This window comes from Gadus macrocephalus, chromosome 2 (genome assembly GCF_031168955.1).
Source record: "Gadus macrocephalus chromosome 2, ASM3116895v1".
Classification (NCBI taxonomy): Eukaryota; Metazoa; Chordata; class Actinopteri; order Gadiformes; family Gadidae; genus Gadus; species Gadus macrocephalus.
Window position 1 is genome coordinate 6,891,514 of NC_082383.1, and position 23,972 is coordinate 6,915,485.

Below are 23,972 nucleotides of genomic sequence, written 5' to 3' on the forward strand. Positions count from 1 at the left end.
TACGTTTGGAAATTAACATTTTTTGTCTTTATTAGTTTCTGTATCGTGTATATTCAGATAGCCGTAGTGCTGCTAGTGCAGACTGCATTTTGACAAAAACAAAACTTCAGCACACATCCGCTGAAAAGTGCATTAACCCCATTTTGTACCATTTTTTTTTTTTTTTTTTACAATACCGGAAGGATTATTTAGACATTAGAGGAAACACAGTAAAATATAAAGATGACAATTGTTGGATACCACGTGGTATAGGTCAAAAGTCAAAAATGTAATGCATGTAAAAACATTTTCTACATAATAGTCATAAAAGTATTTCACTGAACTTTCTACAAAAAAAAGCTCTACAATATCATATGTACTTATGCATGTATGTCGTTATGAAAAATGTATAAAAAGTAAAAATACTGTATCTTTCCACGTAGTGTGAAGTCACATTCACAACCCGAATATGAAGTTATCCAGTTTAGGTTGGCTTAATAGTTTCCTGCTATTGTTAGCAGAAAAACAATAACAAATTTGATGGTTGAGCAGGTATAAAAAAGCCTCCCAATAATACAAAAGGCAAAAGAAAAATGTTTGCTCTGAAATGTAGAAGAGAACAACAAGTCAAAATACTTGTAAGTACTAGTAATTTCAAACCCAGCATTTCAGCTGACAATTCTGAAATAATTGTTCAAAGTTTAACAACTGAGTTGTGAAACACAAAACACCCAATTGTATTACCATCCCATGGAATAATACAACTGCTTACTACACCTTAAAGACAACACTGGGTAAAGCTAGCTTGAAGCTAGAAACAAATAGCCAGTTAGAGTTAGCATGAATGCTCAGGAAAACAAAGCGCACACTGGAAAAGTTTTTCTGGAAAAGTACAAACTTTTTTCGTCATAAATAACCAGGACGTGACCAGGAACAACAACAAAGTGGCCTTATTCCCAGTTCAACTGAAATTCCGGGGATTCCAGGAAGTCGGAGGAGAAGACCCCTGATTCAGGGGACATTCCCAGGTGAGTGCCTGCGTCCTCGTGGCCGTGCGACGGTAAGGTGGTGAGGTCCAACCAGTCCATTGTGTCCAGATGGGCGTTGTGCATTTGGCCGGCCAAGGGGAGCGGGTTGTTGTCGTCACTGAAGTCCAGCTCCATGTTACTGACCAGCGGATGCTCCAGCAGCTGTTTGTGCAGCGTGCCTTCCATCATCGTCTCCATGGTTACCAAGGCCATCAAGCTGGACGAGGGGTTGAGGGCGGCGGCGTCCGGGGGCTGCGCCACTTGGATCTGAGCCGGGGGGCGGGACAACACCGTGTTGATGGGCAGGGTGGTGACGTTGGCCGTCACTGGGGTGAGCTTGTCCGGGCACGAGGGATCGTGTCTGATGAAGGGGGTGATTTCTAGAAATAGGTGAACAAAGAGGAGTGACACATGTGTGAGTGTCAAATTGACTGGTAACATATTTAAAAGGTGATATTATACCACCAGGCATGAGTGTGATTAGCCGTTGCAAGCCGTTTTTGAAAATCGGCCTCTTCTGATGTCATAGGTGGGCGTGGCCATCTAGATGTATGATGGATAGATGAGCAACGTTTGCTACAGTCCATTGAATAGGCTTGTAGACCTATCCAGTAGACATCTAGGTGGACACTAGATGTCAGAAAGGCACATTTTCAAAACGGCTTGTAATGGCTAATCCCACTCACACCTGGTGGTATAATATCACCTTGAATCGACTACACATATTGTCGTTTTTTACCTCCACTTTCAATCAAGACGTCAAACAGGTCATCCATGTGTTGGCTGAGAGTGGTGGGGACCTGCAATGTAACAATTTTGAGTAAATGTTCGATGACGATAAAGAAATGATTGAAAAGAAAATAATATCATTTGCTTTACCTGCATAGCGGTTTGCCTGCAGCGGGTCTGTTTGACAGCGTCCTCATAGCGTGGTGGGTCTTTAAATTTGGACATCAAGGCCATGGTTGGCTGTAGATGATTCTGAAAACATTGAACATTCAATGATGGTTAACGTCTGACACCCCCCCGTTTGATACCTACTCCATGGCCACATTTATGTCAAATTATGTATAGTACGATGTGTGGACATGCATACATTTCTCAATAGAAACTTTATGAAAGTCTGCATCCAAAGCATACAATCGGCTTAATTACTAAATGTGAATGCATTGGTCGGGATGGACGCTGGCAGTACTTGCAGAGCATCGACTCACAGGGGCAGTGTTGAGTAATTGTTGAGCTGTGTCTTCTGCGGCTTGGCTCTGTGTGGCCCTCGGCTGGGAGCCAAGGCCTGGGGAGGTGCTCAGTAGACTCTGCTGTGGAAACATCAGCAAAAACTGTAAGGTGAAAGTGTGCTAACAGGCACGATTAAACACCCTCTTAGAGGTGTGCAAGCATTTAGTGAAGATAAGTGCGAGAAGAGGATATTTCAGTTCATATTGGCCCACCCAAATTTCCGTCTTTACTCTGGGTACATGCCTAAACTGGGCTTTTGTCATTCCAAACCCTCTATATAATATATCCCTGTTGGATATAGACAGTATCAGGCCACATGGGTATTTTACACCTTATTGTGGCAAAATATGTGGCAAAATAAAAATGCACTGTAAGAATGTCTCTGTGCCGTGATTTGCTTTAGCGATTTCGCCCAGTTTATCCCTTTCCATACATGCTGTTTAATCATAGCATAAAAGATGAACCCCCCTTCCGAGAGTTAATTTTAGCTTCATCCAAATCATAAACTTTTTGGAAAAAAAGGGATGCAAAAGCTCAAAGATGTCCTTTCTCACCTGTGTCCTCGGGCTGGGGCTGTGACACTGCTGTTGCAAGGAACCAGAGGCTTCATGTTTCTGTGGCATCAGTTCTTGAGTCTGGCTATCGTCTGGGGCCCCACCGGTCACAGCTGTGTGCAGTCTGTTGTCGGGCAGCTTGACCGTTGCCGCGGATACAGCCTGATGCTGCAGTCGAGTCCCCCCCGGCTGCAGGGTTTGAGTCGGAGGCAACCGTTGATGTTCCAAGAAGAACTGCCTTGGGGGACTCTGCTCTGGGCTCCGCTCCGGAGTGCTCCTGTCCGGAGAACCGCAGAACTCCTGTTTCACCCGAACGGGGCGCGAGGGGCTGTGGCGCCGCCTCGGTGCCACCGCGCTCTCCTCCTGGGGGCCCCCCCGCTTTTCCACCTCCAGCTGCAGCTTCAGCTCCTCCACCAGCTTCTGCTCCCGCTCCAGCTGCCTCATCAGCTCCTCGATCTGACGCTCCTTCTCGTGGAGCCGCTGGTCCTTCTCCAGGCCCCGGCACAACCCCCCAAAGGGGCCCGCCGCCTCCTTCCCCGGGGAGCCGGCGGGAAGAGCCGGGCGGGTCTCTGAGTCCGTTCCGCCGCTTTCCTCCAGGCCCATCCTGGACACCTTGAAGGCCACCGGGGACACTGGGGGAGGGGACCTGGGAGGGTTTTCACACTTTGGTACCCTAGCATTGGCGGCGGCGGTGGTGGCGGCGCCAGGTGAGACCCTATCCAAGGCGACGGCAACCGACGGGCTGCCCTTTGACCTGTCGTGATGCATGCGGAGCCTCTCGACGAGGTCGTTCTTGGTGCCGGAGACGAGGAGACCCCTCAGCTTCAGTTCCGCCTTCAGCTCGGCCACCTTTTGGTGTTAAAGAAGATAGCCATGTCTTAATGGATGTTTATTTCTTTTATTAGCGAATCGTTCCATCAAAAAGGGCCGGTCATAATGTCACCTTCATCTCATCCACATTGTAGGGTAAGTGATCTGACATGCTAGGGGGCGGAGTCCGGGTGGAACGCGCCGAGCCATCGCTATAGTGATAAAGGCAGCATGCGCAGTTGAAAGGTTAGTGACATTCGCCTTCACGACCCCACTCTGATGTAAATAAACAGGAAAACATGTGGGAGTACACACAAACACCAAAGGCAGTCTTGTAACCCTCAATGACGGCAGACTGGAAACATATGCTGCGTGTATCACAGAGAGGCCACAGCTGTGTTGGAAACATCCGCAACACGATTATGTTCAAGTCCAAAAAACCCGTTTTCACCGGGGTTTGGAGAAAGGAATCCGTTGGAAGTACCGTTCACGTTAGAGAAACTGAAATGTCGGAGACCCAAATTGATCAGCCAATTCCAATAATAATAGTAATGATAATAATAATAATAATCATACGCTTGTGCGGCTGCCCAGGCTAAATCCTTGGCCTTGCAAAGAGTTTTCGGAGGGTGGGATGAAGGTACCTCAATGTGGCGGGCTGCGGGCCCGCTTGGCAGACGTAGCTTCGCTGCTGCTGCTGCTGCTGCTGCTGCTGCTGCTGGTTCAGGATCTGGAGCTGCAGGAACTGCTGCTGCTGCTGCAGGAGACGCACGTAGGCCGAGTCCAGGGGCGTTTCGTGGCCGGCGTCCTGCTTCTGGTCGGGGGGCACGTACTGGTGGTACTTGAGCTTCTTCACTCGCGGCTTGGGGTCTTTGTGGCCCTTTTTGCCCCGGTTCTTCTCGGCGGCGCTGGGTCTGGGCTGGCTTTGCTGCGGGGAGCACCGGGGGAACACACGCGGAGGGGGACGGACGAACCGTTACAGCGGGCAGGAAAAGTCGGAGTCACCGGTCCAAATCCCCGATGTCTGCAGTGTACTTGCGTGCCTACGTGCGCAGCGTTCCTGAGCAGGATACCTCATGTCTACTTTTTCATTAATGCCATGTATCTCATAATCACTGCAAGTGGCCCTGGATTGAAGTGCGTGCTGAACAGCGTAATAGTAACAAGTGAAGGACCAACTGGAGGATGAGGGAAGGTTCTGAGTGATCTCGAGCCAGTTTTCTGAGGCAACTCGCTGTGAGTCCCGTAAACACAGTATTACCGTTTCAACTAAACAGGGGGGACATTGCCAAAACACCAAGAGAGAAAGTCAGGATGTGGAAATGTGGAGTAGGAAGTGGATGTAATGTGGTCCTTATTGTTTTACAACCTGGAATCTAAGCCGGCACATGAAAATGCCTTGTTCATTCAAATGGGGTTATGCATGGCCATAGCTAAAGCCAAACAAGCTAAAATCATTCCACTATCCTATTCCGTGGTGAAAAGACCCCTCAAGCCCCTGAGGGTGACAATTCTTTCACTCCTCGCTTTTTGCTTTTTAAGCAGGATATTTCACACACACTTATGATGTACGTTATTTGACCCCCATTCAAAAGAATATGCGCAGCTGTTTTAGTAGTTAAACTCCTTCTGCTACCTTTCTTTGCACCACTTTGGCTAAGTGCTGATTTTAAACTCTTGAACTAATGGAGTTTTCAGTCTGACAAAACACAGATCATCTGTCCTCCCCTTTTAGACATTCAAACACTCAAGACGGGGACTATAATATCAGCTGGAGGTGAACAGTAATGAGTGATGAGTGATTTTTTGAGGGAATTGAACCAAAACGAAACCGACGTTGTTTCGATTGCAACTGAGACGGGGTTTTACATAATACAAATCATATCCAGCAATAATACTGCCGGCCAGGTTCTCTTTCTAACCATCCAACCCTAACCCCCCCCCCCCCCCCATAACATTAATGAATCCCAGGCCCACCTTGACGAGGATGGGCCCTCGAACAGGAGGGGCCGCGGAGGCGAGGGGCGGCAGGACAGCCAGATGCTTGCCGGGCTGCTGCTGCTCCGGCGTGGTGCACCCGTGGCACCCGGGTGATTCCGGGGAGGGTTTCGGGGTGAGCGGAGAGCCAGTCTGAGAGGACCCACAGACCACAGAGACGGAACACATGACGGATGATTCAGCGGGAGGGGAAACGCACGCTGGCTTGTTAATCATTATCATCTCAAACCGGCGCGGGGGGGGGGGGGACGACGACGAGGGAAGAACAAGGAAACATTTACTGAAACCACTTCAGTCAACCAGCTGTGTTTGTCTGATCTTTTGTTCCCTGTTAAATTAAAAGGAATAAATTGTGAAATAGGAAATAATCTGCGTGACGTGCGTGTGTGTGTGTGTGTGTGTGTGGGGGGGGGGGGGGGGTGGCAGGTCTGCTATGCATACCATGAGTGATTGAACATAGCTTAGTAGTACCTGAGACAAAAGGACGATGCATGTATAAAATATGTGCTACAGCACAATGTGCTAGTCAATGTGCGAGTCAGGAGTCAATAATGGCGTATACAACAAAGGCTTTCCTCTGTTCTTCCCCGGTGTTGATGGCTTACCGACAGGGTGTGGTTTTGGCAGGCAGGAGGTGGACTAGACTCTGTCCTTGCGGCTTCTCTCGGCGGGACGGACGTGGTTGTTGTGGCTTGTTGTGGTGCTTGTTTAGGGGTTTGCTCTGCGGACACTGCAGCCGGTCGGGAGTCAGTACTGTTCTCGTCAAACTCGTACACATCCTGTATTTTAGGGTCATTCCCCTGGTCGGCTATGGGAACAATCACAACAACACAGAATACAAAAAGAGTATTCATTTTTAAAACAGTGTGTGACGACTGTACCTTTGTCTGTTTGTTTTGGATATCTAGTGTATGACTAGTCATTTCTTAACATCAGGAAGACGTTATTATAGAATTTCAGAAACAATAGGGCGATGAGTTCTTGTTTTACTCGTTGTAGCAGCGAAGAGCTGCGGAAGAAAGAGGAATAAACTGTACATGCTTTTTTTTTTTTTTTGACAAAGTCAAGGTGAACTTTATTGTCAGACCGACATAGAAAAAGTTCAGTAGAAACCGAAATTGTGTTTCTCCTATTTCGGTTGGTTGCAGTATCATAGAAAAATGACCCAGATTAGCATACGTAGTCTGTAGCATGAATTTATAGACCTGATTGAGCTCTATACCGTTCTCAGGCCCAATCAGATGTAGGCCTCATATGTTCAGATGTCATATGTTGACTCACTTTGCCTCCAACTCTCCTAGCATCCGATCTTTTGATGGGTGAAACCACATGAATGTGCTTCCCAAGGGATCAGCTATTCTGCTCCCCCCAGGAACTCTCTCCCCTCCACACCTCCACCACCAACGGGACTCGGTCTGTAACCCATCTGACCCGTTCGTTCCCCCGTTTCCCCTCTTGCTGTGGAGCCCCTTTCCACCCATTGAGCGTTGGTTCTTGGATCCTTCGTCGTCAACGGAGGGCGCCGCACTATGCACACCGGAAGTAAACAGTAGTAGCATGCTCTTTTTTTTCTTCCTCTCTGGTGTGTGCGTGTTTGCACGAGTACACATACACCTCTAGAACATGTTCGCACGTAAGGTCAAGCAATAGTTTGGGGGGGATCCAGCCCGGGCACCAACTTTTGGGTTCCGAACCAGATAATTTTTGTTTGAAATGCTCCAAATGGTACAAAGTTGAGGTTTGCGTACCGGGAAAGGCACCCACTCCATGTTGGTGGAAAGGGTAATCAGAGTGCCTCGTCACCTTTGGATAATAGGGACATACATTTCTAGGATAACAGTGGTGCGTGATGGCAGTGTCTCTGTACCAGGGGGATCGTCCTTAGCAACGGCGTCGACGACGGGCAGGATGTTCTTCACCACCAGCTCCATGGGACCGGGCCGCTGGGCCAGCTTCTCGTTCAGGTCGTCGGCCAGCCTGGCCCGCTTCAGTCTCAGCTGGGTGGCCTGCAGGGAGGGCACAGCCTGGGTCTCTGTGCAAACACACAGACGCACAAACACAGACAAACACACACACACGCACGCACACAAACACAGACGCACAAACAGGTACAGGCGTCCAAACACACACACACACACACACACACACACACACACACAGGTACAGGCGTCCAAACACACACACACACACAGACAGACAAACATGCGCACACACACACACACACACACACACACACACACACACACACACACACACACACATCAGCTTTTCTCATGATCCTCCTAAAATCTCTTGAGGTGGCTCTGATGAATCACACGAAGTCCGGTACGACCACACAAGGCGCAGACGATCGGAAATCAACTTTGTGTTTATCTGTCTGAAAATACAAATACAAAAAAAACGGGGACGAAGAGTGTGTGTCGCAATAAGTGCGCTCTGATTACCTTGCAGGATGTGCATGCGAACCAGCTCCGATCGCTCCGGCCTGTTGCAGATCTTGTGCTTCAAGAAGTTCCCTGTCTGCGGAGTTAAAGCAGGTACGAGGAGTAAAGGGTTAACGTGTGGTTCTGCCAGCCTGTACTTTATTCAGTCCAACGTTTGCCCCTCTCACCCTGGCTCTCTCCAGGTGCCGGATCTGGTCGTGGAAGGCGGCAGGCATCTTCAGCGCTACCGGGAAGAAGTTCATAAAAGTTACGTTTGCCGTTCCCTATAAGTTATGTCGTAATATTTTCACACTGGCCCAGAGGATCCGTTGTTATTTTAATGGCATTCTATGATTTAGATGTTTTGAACTTCCTGGGTCGCTTCCCGTCTTGCAAATGTTTATTGTGAAATAATAGCAGCCACCACGCCATTTCCTTGGGGTCAGCTTTGGGATTGTGGCCATTTATTATTATGAGGATTTAGCAACGTAACCGTTTATTCAAAAGCCAGTTGTGCGTATGAACAGTAAAGTAGACCGTTAGCAGTAAAGTAAAACTGCAGCACAGGTGTACAGCCATCTAGTTATTTGTGTTTGTACAGTTTATTTACGAGTGTCCATTTTAGTTTACAGTGTAAATGCTTGAGTTTGAGTGAAACTGTTAGACCGGGTTCCCAGACTAGCCAAATTGGCCATTATACGCTCCATTAGCTTTTAGAACTAATTTCCTTGGAGGGGGCTGGGGCTGGGGGTGGGGGGGGTGCTGGTCAGTATTGAGGAGTATGGTATGTCAGAGGAACAAAGCAAAACATTCTTGCTCATCACCCAAAACCCTGCTGAATACCTACCATAATCGGTGTGTGTGTGTACGTGCTTGTGTGTGTGTGCGTGCCTATGCGTGCGTGCCTGTGCGTGTGTGTGTAAGTGCTTGTGTGTGTGCGTGCCTATGCGTGCGTGCCTGTGCGTGTGTGTGCTGTCCTGGGAGGGTCGAGTGGTAAAGCCAAGCCACAGAGAGGGGTTAACTGACCCGAGAGAATGACTCATGTCGTCATCTGGAGCATGACTCAAACAAACAACAGTCTCACCCCCCAGCACGGCCGAAACAAACTGTTCAGTTTCCTCTGCCAGGCTTAGAACAAGCCGATACTGAAAACAGGGAATCCTACTAATACACTTATAGCGCCGCGGTGCTAAGCTAACCTAGAGTGTCTTTGAGCTGAGTTCGCTCCCTTGGTCCCTGACAGCATGAGATTGTAAGTAGAAGGGCTCTTTTCGTAGCAGCACTCTGCGCTCCCGGTGATTAGCCTAACATGCATGTCTGTGGAGGTCTGGGACGCAGTGGGGGCGCTTCGGAAACCTGAGCACCCAAAGGAAACCCACATGATCCCGGGGAGGGGATGGAAGGGAGGGAGGGGGGGAGAGAGAGAGAGACAGAGAGTCAGACAGAGAGAGGGACAGAGAGACAGAGAGAGGGACAGTCAGTCAGTCAGTCGTCCGTCCGTCCGACCGACAGACAGACAGACAGACAGACAGACAGACAGACAGACAGACAGACAGACAGACAAAAAGAAAGAAAGAGGCAGAAAGTAGCTCTGCACTCCAAGGCCCCAGAGGGGTCTGAGAAGCCAGGCAGGACCGGTTCTCTGCCGTGAGGCAGCGGACCCTAACCGCCACCGCCACTTATGTTCCCGCTCGGCCTCTGGTTATTACGCCAGCGCGGTGTCTGTAACTACCGGTTATGCCTGCGACTTGTCATTATCCTCGGCAGCGTTATACTACTCCCGTTTAACATTGGATAATGTATTAAAAAGGTACGGGCGTGCGACGACCATGATGTACACACACACACTTGCACACACACAAGTGTATGATGATGGCTTTATTTTGCGTTCTGGTGATGCGTTATATTTACGACCATGATGGAGGCCAGCGAGGTGCCACTGCCACATACTCACGTGGCATGATGCCCTGTTCCACAAGCTGCTCCCGGCTGCGTCTCTGCTGCAGGCAGAGCTGCAGGACTGTGGGAGAGAGACACAGAGAGACAGAGAGAGAGGAAGAGAGAGACACAGAGAAAGAGACAGACACACAGAGAGAGAGAGACACAGAGAGACAGAGAGAGAGGAAGAGAGAGACACAGAGAAAGAGACAGACACACAGAGAGAGACACAGAGAGACAGAGAGAGAGGAAGAGATAAAGAGAGAGACACAAAGAGAGAGACACAGAGAGAGAGACACAAAGAGAGAGACACAGAGATAGAGACACAAAGAGAGAGACAGAGTCAGAGAGACACAAAGAGAGAGACACAGAGAGCCACAAAGAGAGAGACACACAGAGAGTCAGAGAGAGACACACACAGAGAGTCAGAGAGAGACACACACCGAGAGTCAGAGAGAGACACACACAGAGAGTCAGAGAGAGAGACACACACAGAGAGTCAGAGAGAGACACACAGAGAGTCAGAGAGAGACACACAGAGAGTCAGAGAGAGAAACACAGAGAGTCAGAGAGAGACACACAGAGAGTCAGAGAGAGACACACACAGAGAGTCAGAGAGAGACACACACAGAGAGTCAGAGAGAGACACACACAGAGAGTCAGAGAGAGACACACACAGAGAGAGACACAAAGAGAAAGAAACACAGAGAGAGAGAGAGACACAGACACAGACACAGACAGACACATCATGAGTATGTGTGTGATCATCATTCTCCAAGACTTTATCAGCATGGAGCCAGTGCCCATTGGCCAGCTAATGGCATGATGCAAAATAATAATAATACTGAACAATTATAGAATAAACAAATTCATGAGTAAAGATGACTTCATTTTATAATCTGTGTATCGTTCCAACCACAGAAAGCTCAGAGAGCCCCGTGTGTTCTGTTAATACGAGACTATATCGAATAGTCTCACCAATCATTGATGTGTCTTAATAAAGAGCGTGGAAAGATTGAGGGTTTCGATGTGGGCGCTGTCAGAGCATGGGACAGCAGACCGACATGTACTTCCAAGGTGTTGTTGACTGAACTCGCTATAAATTGTCTTAACGCCCCCCCCCCCCATTTAAACATTTACAAACACCAGAGTGTGGCCATGTTTTCCAAGACGATAACACTGGTCGACGCAGGAAGGAAAACATAAAAAAGAAAGCGGGAATGTTTGAAGAAGGAAGTGACGGCTCATGCCAATAAATGAACAAGGCGGGTGTGAATACCTTGCGCGCGCGCGCACGCACGCACGCACGCACGCACACACACACACACACACACACACACACACACACACACACACACACACACACACACACACACACACACACACACACACACACACACACACACACACACACACACACACACACACACACACACACACACACACACACGGTGCTGAAGTGCAGTTGATGCCTGCTTTAGGTGGACTTCAAATGTCTTAAATAGCAACATCACAAACAGAAACAATGCACATACCCATGTGCACTGAAACACAAACACACACACCGTAAACACACAAAAAAATACACACCCATACACAAAATCACACTCGCACACATACACACGGCCCGTTCACTCACACACACACACAGTAGACAAACACACACGGGCCGTTCACACACACACACACACACACACACACACACACACACACAGTACACAAACACACACGGCCCGTTCACACACACACACACACACACACACACACACACAATGTAGACAAACACACGGCCCGTTCACTTACTCACACACACACACACACACACACACACGCAAACACGCAAACACAAACACACACACCCACTCAAGTGTCCCCTGGGAGGGGGACTGCGTCTGTACAGGCCTCTGTGACTCACTCCAGCTAAAATAAACTGGGCAGCTGTGAGAACAAGGCCTGGGAACCATGAAATGTGGGGGTGGTGGAGGGGAGGGGAAGGAGGATGGGGAGGGCACTGGGGGGCTCGCAATCTCCAGCGTAGGGGACCACTCTCATTGGCCTTCCTCTGGTGGGCAACAGTGGACCGGAGGACCACGAAGCTGAAGGGAGGGGCGGGTTGCGAGGGGGGGCTTAATCGGGGGTCTGTAGAGGAAAGAAGGTCACCAGGGCTCCCACAACCCTTTAATGCATCAGCGGGAACCTCAGCCCCCACTCTGCCGCCCCCCCCCCCCCCCCCCCCCCCAGTCCAGCATGTTTCCTATTAAACAAGTGTCCAGACCGGCAGCATGTTATGGAGGGCCACAAGAAGACAGACTAGGAAAAACAAAGGGGATAATCATTGTTTCAGCGCTCAGGATTCACATCCTGCTGACTCGCGCTCTGGAGTCACTCACTGTAGGCAAGAGAGCCATCGGGTTCAACAGCCGACCCTCGATGAGTGGCCGTGAGTCATGGCCTGAGGGGGTACACCTAACTCCTGAGGCCCTGGGCTTCTCACGCTGGGTCCACTGGGTGTCTACGGACCCCAGTCACCTCACCTGGCGGACATATTAGTTCCTCGGTGTGGAAATAAACCGTCTGGGATCTTTGGGGAGACCATGACGACTCAATCGCAATGCATTCTCAACGCTACCTGGATGGGGAAATGTGGAACCCCGTCGTGAATAGAGTCGTCGTGGTTACGAGAGATTCTAGAAGGTTTTCCCCAATATGGACGCCGGGTGACTCCGGTATAAAGGGGTAGTGCGTGTACTGTAGTGTGCTCAGGGTGAACCCTGCCTGACCTAAAAGGTGCGGCCAGGGATGCCACTCACTCTCAAGCTCGGTTGACGAGCATTAACAAGTGATACTAGAAACACGGCGAGGTCCACAGACCCATCTTGTCTCCTCTCCACCGCTCATTTCTAATCTGTTAGCTCAGCAAGCAGCTCCCAGGCCTCTCATCTCTGCAGCTCTGACCTTTTATTTACATGCTCTTTAGCTTTCGGATTCAGACGGACGTGTTCCCTCGCACTCGTCTATTGAAATGTTCTTCCGTTTGTTTTAGAGACAGTCCAGACAAAATAAAGATATGTGGTTGTGGAGCCTGATATGGGGGGCTGTGTTGGCTGCACTTAAATAAATACAGATATAAAAGCACATTTTGTTAAAGGCACCCAGTGCAACTTTCGAGGCTTAAAAATAAACATTCAATTTCAAGTCTTTTTTACACGTAGTAAGTTTCAATAACTCCATACCATTACATACCGACATTTAAGCAGCAAAGATGAGACGTCGTTGTGTGGTGAGAACTGATACAAAATCGATAACAACAATGCCGCCATTTTCTTTATTTTTTGTAACCTACAATAAATAAAGCAGGCTCCCAGTCAATGGAAAAATGGCTTCTCCCCACCGGCGATTGTTGTTGTTTACGATTTTCTATCAGTTCTCACCACACAACGACATCTCATCTTTGCTCCTTGAATGTTGATATGTAATGGTATGGAGTTATTGAAACTTACTACGTGTAAAAAAGACTAGAAATTGAATGTTCATTTTTCATTGAATGTTTACATAAAGTTGCACTGGGTGCCTTTAAGCACGGAGCTCCAACTGCAAGGAGACTGGGGACAGAGAGAGCATCCTGTTAAATGTAATATGTGTAGTACGCTCAATGCAGATGCCATGCAGGCTGGAAGTGTTGCCTCAATGGAAAGTTTGTAACTGTCAAACAAACTTTCAAAACAGTAGAAATCGTATCTAATGAATGTAATTCTTACCCTACTCGCTGTATATATATCTATATCTATATCTAGATATAGATATATATAGCTATATATAAACATATACAATTATGTTAAAACTCTCACACAATACAAGATAAAAAATTAAAATTATGAAAAAGTGTGCAGGTTTATAGCAACAAACAAACCATAAAAAAAATCTATTGTGTATTTCAACATGGTCTATTCACAATACGTCATCAAAAACAACAACAGCATCAACCGAATAACAACATCCTCGGCCCTAAAATACACACACACACACACACACTCAACATCTTCAGAGTACCCACTCCATCTCTGCCATGGAAAGGATGCTGTATAGCTGTGATCACCGTGAGGCAAAACTTTTGCCATGTCATCTCCTGCCTCGGGTAGCCGGGATCAGCTTCCTACACACGTTTTTTATGTCCATCTGTTGTACTCGCACACTAGCACTTATCACTCCATAAAAACAGTGAGCGGTGTTCGCTTATGTTCAAGGAGACGGAGAGAGGGAGAGACAGAAACAGAGAGACAGACAGAGAGAAAGAGAGAGTCAGAGAGAAACAGAGACAAAGAGACAGAGAGAGAGAAACAGAGACGGAGAGAAAGAGACAGAGAGAGAAAGAGACAGAGAGAAAGAGACAGAGAGAAAGAGAGAGACAGAGAGAAAGACAGAGAAAGAGACAGAGAGAAAGAGAGAAAGAGACAGAGAGCCAGAGAGACAGCCAGAGTCAAAGAGACAGCCAGAGACAGAGAGACAGCCAGAGGAAGAGGGACTGCCAGAGACAGAGGGACTGCCTGAGACTGAGAGACAGCCAGAGACAGAGCACCTGATTTGTATTTACCCCTGCAGACGGTGGGGGTCTCCACGTCAAGGCAGGCCATGGAGGACGGTGGCGGTTTGCTTGGCGGCCAGACCTGCAGTCCCATGGATCGACGCGATGCCGGTAAGAAAGGAAAAAGAAAACTTAAAGTATCGCTGATAAAAAAAAAAAGAAAAGGAAAAGGTCCCGGTTAGGAGTCACAGAAGTTTGTACGCAGTTATCTCCCCTCTCTCTCTCTCTCTCTCTCTCTCTCTCTCAATCCGTCTCTATATCTCTCTCCGGCTCTGTGTGTGTGTGTATGACTTGTGGAAACGTGCGCGCTGCACACAGCCGCTGTGGCTCCAGCCTGTAGTCATCAAGGAGGAGGGAGCACAGAGGCGAGTGTTAACCCTCCCGAGTTCAGCATGCCGGGGGTTCGTCCCGGTGCTCTTCAAGAAACAATACCATGACCTGAGGAAATGTTTGTAAATCGAGAACCTCTAGCTTGCTGTTGTTCATCAAGAGGGGGTCACACTGACACGTTGTAAAAGGAAAAACAGGCTGGTTGCAATTTTGAGTCGTATATCTGTATGATACCAGAACATGAAAGCCTACTTTAGAAACATAAAAGTATTGGAACCAACCCTTAATAATAGGACTCATGAACTTTAATTATGTGCAGGTTTTACTTTCTGTATATTAAGCTATTAATAAGCCCCGTAACAGCATAAAGTGATCCGAGTAGAAACATATGTAGAGCTTTGTATAAACCGCTGTGCTCAGCAGACAATAGAAAAGCACTTACAGGAAATGAGGTAACCGGAAATGACACTAATGACTGTGATATGGATATGTGTCATACTGGGCTGCTTTGGAGAACAATGCCCAAAACAAACTTTACAAAAAATAGTTTGTTTTGTAAAGGCTGTGAATAGATAAGGTGTGAGGTTGAAATGCAAGTCACATTTTTGGTAGGCCGGGCTGCTCTTAGAGACAGACACAATGTTTTATTGCAGGTTAGATTAGGCGGATTATATTAACAGATAACATATAATAGGGACAAGACTGCGTCTCATGTGTGTCCAAACTATTTGACTCCTAATAAAAGGTAATTTGTACTGTTGGTGTGGATAAGGAAGAGACGCTTTTGTATTGAAACTGAATAATTTACAGACCTGTCCGCATTGGTATTTGGAAGGGAGTTTTTCTCCAACCGAATACTTTGTTATCCATTATCAGCAGACAACGCATAATTGACAGCTTTTTCAGAATGATACTTTCAAGTAATGTCATGACATAATGAAAGAAATACTTTATATGTTCTTTTCATTCTTTTTGAGAATTCAATAAGCAGCTTATTCCACTTGACTGGTCACCTTTGGGAAGGTTTGTGGCAGGTGAGCGATCTTCTTGAATGACCTACCACTTGAGTTCGGAGTTGGCAGTTTACGTGTTTTTTTGTTATATCTTAATCCTGGCACCTATTCCAAGAATGCAAACTGAATCCCATGTTTCCTTTTGGGAATAATGCAGGAGTGGAATGAAATGATATGATGGTTTTGACTTTTGTCTCGAAATTCAACTGCTACAAATATTTAAATGGCAAATCTAGATTTATTACAAAACCATCACGCAGCTTGTTTTTAGGGAAATGTCATGCAGGCATACATCACTGGAAACCATTGACAGCCACAAGGCCTGAATGTGCATATTTTGATATTTAGTAATTTATGAGACACTTTTTGGACAGTGCATTTCAGATACATGTGATGAAATAGCAGGTAGGGCATGAACATGTTTAAACATTCCTCAAGGTTTTTCCACACTAGAGTTTGAGTCAAGGACCATTCAGCAGGGAGCCAAACATTTGTACCACTGACTAGACTATGCTGGTACCATATAGATGCTATAGATGTTCAATCCATACAGTACAGCCATCTGGCACACGACATTTAAATCAAACAAAATCAGTTATGGTTTTAGTTCCTAAATTGTCAGAACAAACATGAGGGTTGAAAATGTAACGACACATGTTTGATCAATGCAATCTAGCGACATCCATACTGTATCAAGCTCCTCTCCTGAGAGGGGATTCCGGAATACTTTGGCAGTGTGATGTGTGATAGTGACCTGGTCAGTTGCATGTCCAGGATTACTGCATCTCAGAGACTGACATGCCTGGGAAAGCGCTGCAGATCCTGGCTTGCCTTGTGAGAACCAAATCAGATAGAGATGCGAGATGTTTTCCTTAATGTTCCATAAACGACGATAACAGAATGCCTTTATTCCACTGATATTCATCCAAGTAACTGTGTGCATGGTACTACAAAAAAATACTACGATGGTCCACAAAGGGATGGTAAACAAAGCCCTCCTTCCCGTCATCCTAATTCACTAATGACTTAAGCAACTACTTAAACTTTGGTTATGTGTCCTGGCACCACGCTATATAATTCCCATCTCATTCCTCACTTCTTTCCACAAACAAATTGGGAACTCAGGGTTTGTTTTGCCAGTGTGAGAGTGGCCTTGGTCTGAAATAGATGTCACATGTATAAACCAGCAGGGTAAATGTTTTGTTTTCGGTCACTTCAGAAGGGTGCGGTTTAGGTTCCCTATTTTAATGCCTACGCTGTTAGAGTGGTGATGGACATGAACTTGGCTTAAGGGTTGGTGCCCAAGTTGAGGCGGTGGCCCTCACAACCAACCAAATCCTGTCTAATGTTTGGCTGATGGGGCCCCTTCTATGTGAAGCCTCACCAATACCATTGTAAATAATGGTCAATGGTTATTATTGATCAAGCGTACGCTTGATCAGTTCAAACCTCATATTGCGGTATGTTACGAGAATACAATATCACTCAAAGATGAGAACATAATGAATATTATCGTACAAAACAGAGCGAAACATGTTAATATGTAAAATAAACAACCATTTTATATAATATGATAAACGATAAGTCAGTGAGTGTGAGTTTAGAGTTCAAGAGAGGGTTAGCTCATTGCAAAACCACTGGTGATACGCGGAAGGTGATAAGAAAATGGCTGCAAATGATCAGTCATGCAAGACATTTAGACCAGACGCCTGATAGCAATCTCTGGCCAAAACATGCTAAGGCGCTTACGGCAGTGACAAGGGTGGGTGCTCAACACTCCAGTCCTGCACACTGAAAGTAGCAGAAGTTTTGCTAGTATTAGTTCTAGTAGTAGTAGGTAGTTGTAGTCAAAGTATTGAGAGTAATAGTAGCAGTGTTCGTAAAAGTAGTGGAAGTATTACTACTATTGGTTGTAGCAGTGGTAGTAGATGTGAATGTTGTAGTTGTCTGGTAGTAGCAGTAGAAGTGGTGGTATTAATAGGGCTTTGTGAAGATTCCAAGTTCCTCTTAATATGTTGGAAAGAGACCTTTCTACTAATAGCGGATTAGATTAGGGCGGAATTCCCCCTTAGTAGGTTCATGGATTCTGAGAAAACCTCACCCACGACGTCTTACTCATCCTGCACTCATCCAACTACCCTCTCTATGAAAGCCAAGCTGCTTAACGCAGTTGTTGTACCTCATCCATGCTGTTTGATTCCAGATCTCTTTATGAATCTTCATGAAGAGTCAGATCGGTTTTAGAAAGTAGTACATTGTATGAGTGTACAACATAGATAAGCAATGATTCGTTTTCGGTAATGGCTGCACAGCCTGAACAGAAGACAGAGACTTAACATAGGAAGCGATTCACTATGAAGTCACTCAGCCACTATGGATAGCACCATGATATGTGCGAATGCAATGCGCAAATCCAGTTCACGGAGTTGTCGTACAGTAACAAACGTTCAAAATCTTGTGCTACCTAAACCCATACCCTAACAAACGTGATAATAACATAGTGGAAATATTGCTATAAATATATTCGAAATAGTATATACAACGATTATTACTCACCATAAAGAACGGTTGGTTATTTTTTAATGAATTCACCATACAGTTATGTAGAGCAGAATATTTGTAACCAGACTCCATAAATGTCAGCCAACTGTAATGCTTGTAGTCTGTGGTTTATTTATTTTCCATGCATAATTCCAAAGACCCTTTTCAGTTTGCTGTTATGTCACTTCTTTTAAGCCGCCTACATTGGAGGTGAAGTGCTTGATAGTCATTATTTAGAGGTTTAAGGTAAAAGTTAGGAAAATATTTAGAATGTTTGAAATAGCAATTCAAACATGTTTACTCATGACTATTGTTTTACTTATTAAGGAGGTCTCGACCTACCTTTTGAAACGATGGCATGCTTTTGCATAAAAGTAAAATCACAATAAGATAAAATTAAAAAATGTGTGCATCTTTCGAAGGATAAATATATATTGCATGGAGTCAATAGCCTTCTAATAACCTCGATGTTACATAATCAATAGGTTCAGGCTTTGCCAGTAATTCTCTATTTGCAAATTTTGGTGTAACTTTATATCAATCTATGAAATACAAACAGTGCTCATTCTATGAACTCGATATATACGTTTCCCCCTCTGAGGGACAGGGAGGCTCACCAAATCATATGCCAGCATGTGCTGTAAACAAAATACATCATACTTTTCCTTCCTGGTTTGCTTCCTGTGTTGTTTGTCTTCAAAGACGTCTGAGACTCAATGTTTATGTTGGAGGAGAACAGAGTGAAAATGACCGCTGAAAAGTCACAGTGTCAACTCGGCGAAAAGTTAAACAGTGAGAGCTTGACCGCAATCACATCAACCCAATCAGATTCTTTATTGCAGATAGTTTTCCCCAGCAGCCAAAATCAACAAGTTTTTTATTTTGCCCTTTAGAGAAAGTTTCAGAATACCGAAAGGGCTTTGCATCGAACACGTGCATGGAACAGAAAAGCACAAACAGTTACCCAAATATTTGTGAAGTATCCTTGGCTGGAAGTATAAGGTCAAACTCAACATCTTAACAGCAAAGTTGGATTCCTTGCAGACTCTATGAACGTCTCCAGATTTAGCCCAGTGAAAAGAAAAGACCATTCGATTCTGAATCCCTAAATCGTGATCAGCTCCGCTAAGCTTACTTGTGTTTTAGTCTTTTTGTAACCAAGACCCTAAACCCTCTCCCCATTTCCACTGGGGTTTAGTCCCCCAGATTTATCTTCCATTCTGCCTAAGGCACACAAATGTGGTTGAAGTCGTCATGCTGCAGAATTTGGGATGTGTGTGGACTGGACGCCGCTCGACCCACAACAATGGCGTATATTCTTAAAGGCGGTTAAGACAGTCAAAGTGATTGACGAATTTTGGCTGACGAGCCACTGGCTGCTGTATCCAAGCAAGACGTGCCATTGGAGAACAACATGACAGCCCAATGAATAATTATTATAAATACAAAACAGAAGTACAGCTTTTCCCAAGTATTAGGCAGGAGGTTCAAGGACATTGGTTGGGAGGTTATACATCAATGGAATTACATGCTTTTTGGAATTGCACTGGCATGCAGTTTTTTGGGATTGTTTTAACAAAGAATTGGTACATAATCAATTGGGTTCCACAATGGTATGCTCATAAAATCGAAAAGTACTTTTAACAAAGAACAGAGGCTTTGTTTTAAATATTTATAAGAGGCTGATTTATATTCCGATTGCTTTCACTCTGTCACTCATCATATTTGTGAGGCTTTGCTACTCACACAATTATTAATATTTTTATTTTATTAGAGAAAATAGTTGACCGAGAAGATGACGGAGGAAAAAAAAGTTTCTGAAGAGATGAGAGACAAGGCCATCCTATAGAAAATGCTAATAATGCGGAAATCACACAGCCAAAACAATGTTCTCGATAAACCCTTTCAAACATGGCTCCTTAAACAAATGCAATTTATACCTACTGCTTAATCGGAAAAGGGTTGCGTGTGGTTTTGCACTGAAATTGCCTGCTACTCATTTTTGCAAGGGGAGCTGCTCATACCCTCAAGACTGTGCTCCTGGTTCCTGATTCAGCGGCCTCCCAAGCCTATCTGAGCTAAGCAGGGCTCTGCAGATGGTGGGAAAGCCAGTTGGAAGTCCCTGCTGGCCTAGGGGCTCTTTGAAGCTATGCTTCACACAGCTGCCATGGGAGGGGGACCCTGCAAAGGCTAATGCCTTAAGAACAGCCCTGTCTTATTAGCAAAACGCACGCACGCACGCACACACAAACACGCTTGCATGCACGCACATGCGCACACACACACATGTCGTCTAATGTAAACCAACATGTAAACAGACTGATGGCCACAGATGTGATGCACACATGCATTTGATTGTAATTGGTCTACTTGGCTTACTGTAAAGCGGTCTGGCCGTTCATATGGCTTGTATTCCAGCATACACTGCACAGTGTAATGGACTGCAACTGACATGTGCTGCAAAAAATGATAATGTAATCCCTGTTTGGTAGCACTTGACGTTAGCCTATTGTTCAGCCCTAAATGCCCTATTGAAAGCCGTACTTCTGATGTTGTTTCATTTGGGATTCATCGTATTTGAGTCAGTTGTTGAAATTCAACCCATGGCTTGAGCAGCCTTGTAGAAGTGATATCCCAACACATTTAATAGTGAAACATTTTTTGTATAGCAATGACAGCCATCAAACAGGCCAACTCACAGCAGTATATAAAAGGCAGTTTGAAAGGAACTGGGTAATGAAAAACACAACAATTCAAACAATTTAAGCCCCCCCCCTCAGAGAAAGAGCATAAATCTAAGCCTTAACTGTTGTTATCCGTGTCACTGCCACCGGGAACACATAAGAAAACAGTGCGATGCAGTTATAGTCGGGGAATGTAAAAAAAGTGCCTCACACTTCCCCGCTGAAATGCCCTGATTGCAACCACCGTGACTTTCCCATATGTCTAATAAACCCTCCGTGGGGACCATTACTAAGACCTTCACACGTAACAACTCCAGCCCCACTCCCACCCTCTCTCTCTGGCTGTGTTCGGACCCAGCCAGCGCTGCACTCGGCAGGGGGGCTGTAGAGCAGGAGGAGGAGGGGGCGGCCACAGCCCAAAATAACCTCTTGTTTGCTCTATTGGCACACCGCTGCGACGCAGCTTTGGGAGCCAGAGAGGGGGGAGAGAGAGTGTTTTCAGGATGGCTGCTGCTGCTGCCGCCGGAGTGGAGCAGAGCGGAGCAGGGTTAGGGGTTAGGAGACTGCACTCTATGGTGTAGAGATAACTGTGTTGAAAAGGAGGAAGGGAGGGAGGAAAGGAAGGAAAGGGAGGGAGGAAGGAAGGAAGGAATTAGGAACAAAAAAAAAAAAAAGGCTGCGCACGAAGCGAGAAAGAAAATGAGTTTGAACGGGAGAGTACAGCAGTACTTTTGGTCCCCTTCTTTTTTGTGAAATATTATTAATATGATATGGAGGCTAATTCACAACTTTTAAGTGACAGTTACGTGATAATGTAGCATGTTTCAGGGTGTAATATAAAGAAGCAATGGAGTGGGAGAATAGTAATAAAGTGGGTCAGTGAAGGAGTTTGCAGCTTCATGTTCAAGGAGGGAATCCAGCAAGACCGTTCCCTCCTCAATACCCTCTAATCCATTTTCCTCCACTTTACCTACTTCCTGAATCCGATGGGAAAAAAAACCCTAGTTACGGTAAATGGACTGCTATTTTATAAGCTAATACAATATCAAATGGACCAAATGCGTTTTTGACACTAGGATATGAAACGTCTTAGGGCCTGTCACGCAGTCATTATTTTAGCCGCTCCAGAAGAGAAAAAAGGGGAAAAAAAAGAGAAAACGATGGCAAGGACATTAAACCCCATCATTTTTCAGTGACATCGGATACACTCGTCTTCCAGGGCCGCGTCTGCAGTGGTTTGGGGGAAACGCTGAGCTGTGTTGTCTTTAGCGTAATCCAATCACCTTGCAAGTGGCCACGCTGACGCGAAGGGATAGACCTTTTTCCTCCTCTTCAGTATAGAAAACTCTAACGTGCCCAATGTATATGTGAACTTATTCCTCTGTTGATAATTCCTTAAAATACACTTAAAGGGATTATAAACCGAGCCGCGGTGGGCAGTGGTGGGTGAGGCTGGCATGTTAGTAGAAGAATGACATGCACTGGATGGTGGCATTCTAACCCCCTCCACCATTTTGACTGAGCTGGCCCATTGGATTGCGTGGCAGGGAGGTGAATAAACAAGCATGGACTTGGAGCGGGCTGAGGCTTGGTGATGTATTCCAAGTCTCTGGTACATGAACACATAATAACACAGAATTGTTCAGGCCTTATTGTGCAAGTTTTAGTCCGCTGCTATTTGGTGACGATTGATGTACAAAAGCACAATAAAAACAGACTTTTACAGATGGACAGATGTGGTTGGTTTAACACTTGATGAAGAGAGCTCACGGTTTAAGGGTCTTCATTCATGAGAAAAAGGGGTTGACTTGACACTATGAGAGGAAGCTTCTCAACAACACACATAACTTATATTAGGCGTGTAGACAAACTGATTGTAAACTACCTTCTAATCTAGATCGTCAACTTTTATTCAACTTCAAACCCCGTAGAATGTCTGCGCTTTCCAGAGGATTTGAGGCAACTTGACTCACGGTTTCAAAAGGGACATAATTTATGTATGCCATTACTGGAATGTTTGCTTATTATTTATGATAGGCTGGAGAATGATGATCTTCAAATCGTGCTTCTCTCTGGTTGAAATTTGTACCCTAAAGACTGCCGTTCTCCTCTCTACCTGTGATGGGCCTACTGTTCGCAGTTGAGGATTGTTTGTCTGTCTGATTGCCTCCTGGCTGTCTTTTACTATGGCACTTGTGATGCAGGAAAATCTTCTCAACGAATCAGACAGTTAATTGATATCTACCATAACTGACTAACTCAACGCTCAAGAACCCTCTTAAACACACTTCCAAACCCTAGCTATGACTCCTTTTACAAGATCAATCAAATTGGCATGTTTGCTAAGGTCATCCTTAACGTGAATATGTTGGATAGAAATTTCGAGATAATCCCAGCAAGGCAATTGCTTTAAATGTTTTCTTTTGTTATTTTATACGATGATGAAAATGTGACCTACCGATTGTCAAACTTCTCTTTCCTTCAGTCAGTCTGACCACGTCCCGCTGGGGCAAAACAAAACAAACACGAATAGCATCAGTCAGAGATTAACAGGTAAGCATAACAGTTGTAACTTAAGTTTCCAGGCCTCACAGCAGACAGACAGAACAGTTGGCTGTGAAAACAAAAGCCGGGAACACAGCCATAAATCTCATGCGTTGGCTAGTATAATTGCCCATACTCTGAGGCTTTTCAAAATAGAAGTGACCAGTATAGAGTCTAACGTAGTCGCCTCACAATCTCAACACATCAAGAAGAAAAATGACAAAATCGATGAACAAGCAAACATTGTGGCACAATAGTAGGCAAGCACGTGCTTGTTAGATTTATTATTTTTTAGGACAAAGCAAATGCCTG

At 45.7% G+C, this 23,972-nt stretch overlaps 1 protein-coding gene across 10 annotated transcripts; it reads right to left on the reverse strand.

Annotated features, from left to right (window-relative positions):
* mrtfbb (myocardin related transcription factor Bb) lies at nt 1-23,972 on the reverse strand. 10 transcript variants are annotated; one of them, XM_060037954.1, is made up of 16 exons: nt 23,575-23,972; nt 14,558-14,630; nt 13,993-14,119; nt 9,983-10,048; nt 8,217-8,272; nt 8,050-8,125; nt 7,473-7,637; nt 6,211-6,413; nt 5,585-5,827; nt 4,252-4,535; nt 3,741-3,819; nt 2,798-3,646; nt 2,222-2,323; nt 1,887-1,988; nt 1,747-1,807; nt 1-1,387 (listed from the first exon to the last, which is right to left on the reverse strand). In XM_060037954.1, the coding sequence occupies exons 3-16, from the start codon at nt 14,087-14,089 to the stop codon at nt 930-932; spliced, it is 2,841 nt and encodes a 946-aa protein (XP_059893937.1). In that variant the 5' UTR covers nt 14,090-14,119; nt 14,558-14,630; nt 23,575-23,972; the 3' UTR covers nt 1-929. The 10 variants fall into 10 exon arrangements, with proteins under 10 accessions (XP_059893937.1, XP_059893990.1, XP_059893963.1 ...); XM_060038007.1 differs by lacking the exon at nt 23,575-23,972 and adding an exon at nt 9,228-9,384 and having other exon boundaries at nt 14,558-15,281; XM_060037980.1 differs by lacking the exon at nt 13,993-14,119 and having other exon boundaries at nt 14,543-14,630.

Excerpts from the sequence above, each read along its gene's own strand:
- mrtfbb (XM_060037938.1), bottom strand. The coding sequence starts at position 14,642 with ATGGGACTGCAGGTCTGGCCGCCAAGCAAACCGCCACCGTCCTCCATG. Across the intron at positions 8,273-9,982 it reads GGAACAGGGCATCATGCCAC|CGCTGAAGATGCCTGCCGCC; the intron begins GTGAGTATGTGG and ends TCTTCCCGGTAG. Across the intron at positions 1,808-1,886 it reads GCAGGCAAACCGCTATGCAG|GTCCCCACCACTCTCAGCCA; the intron begins GTAAAGCAAATG and ends GTTACATTGCAG.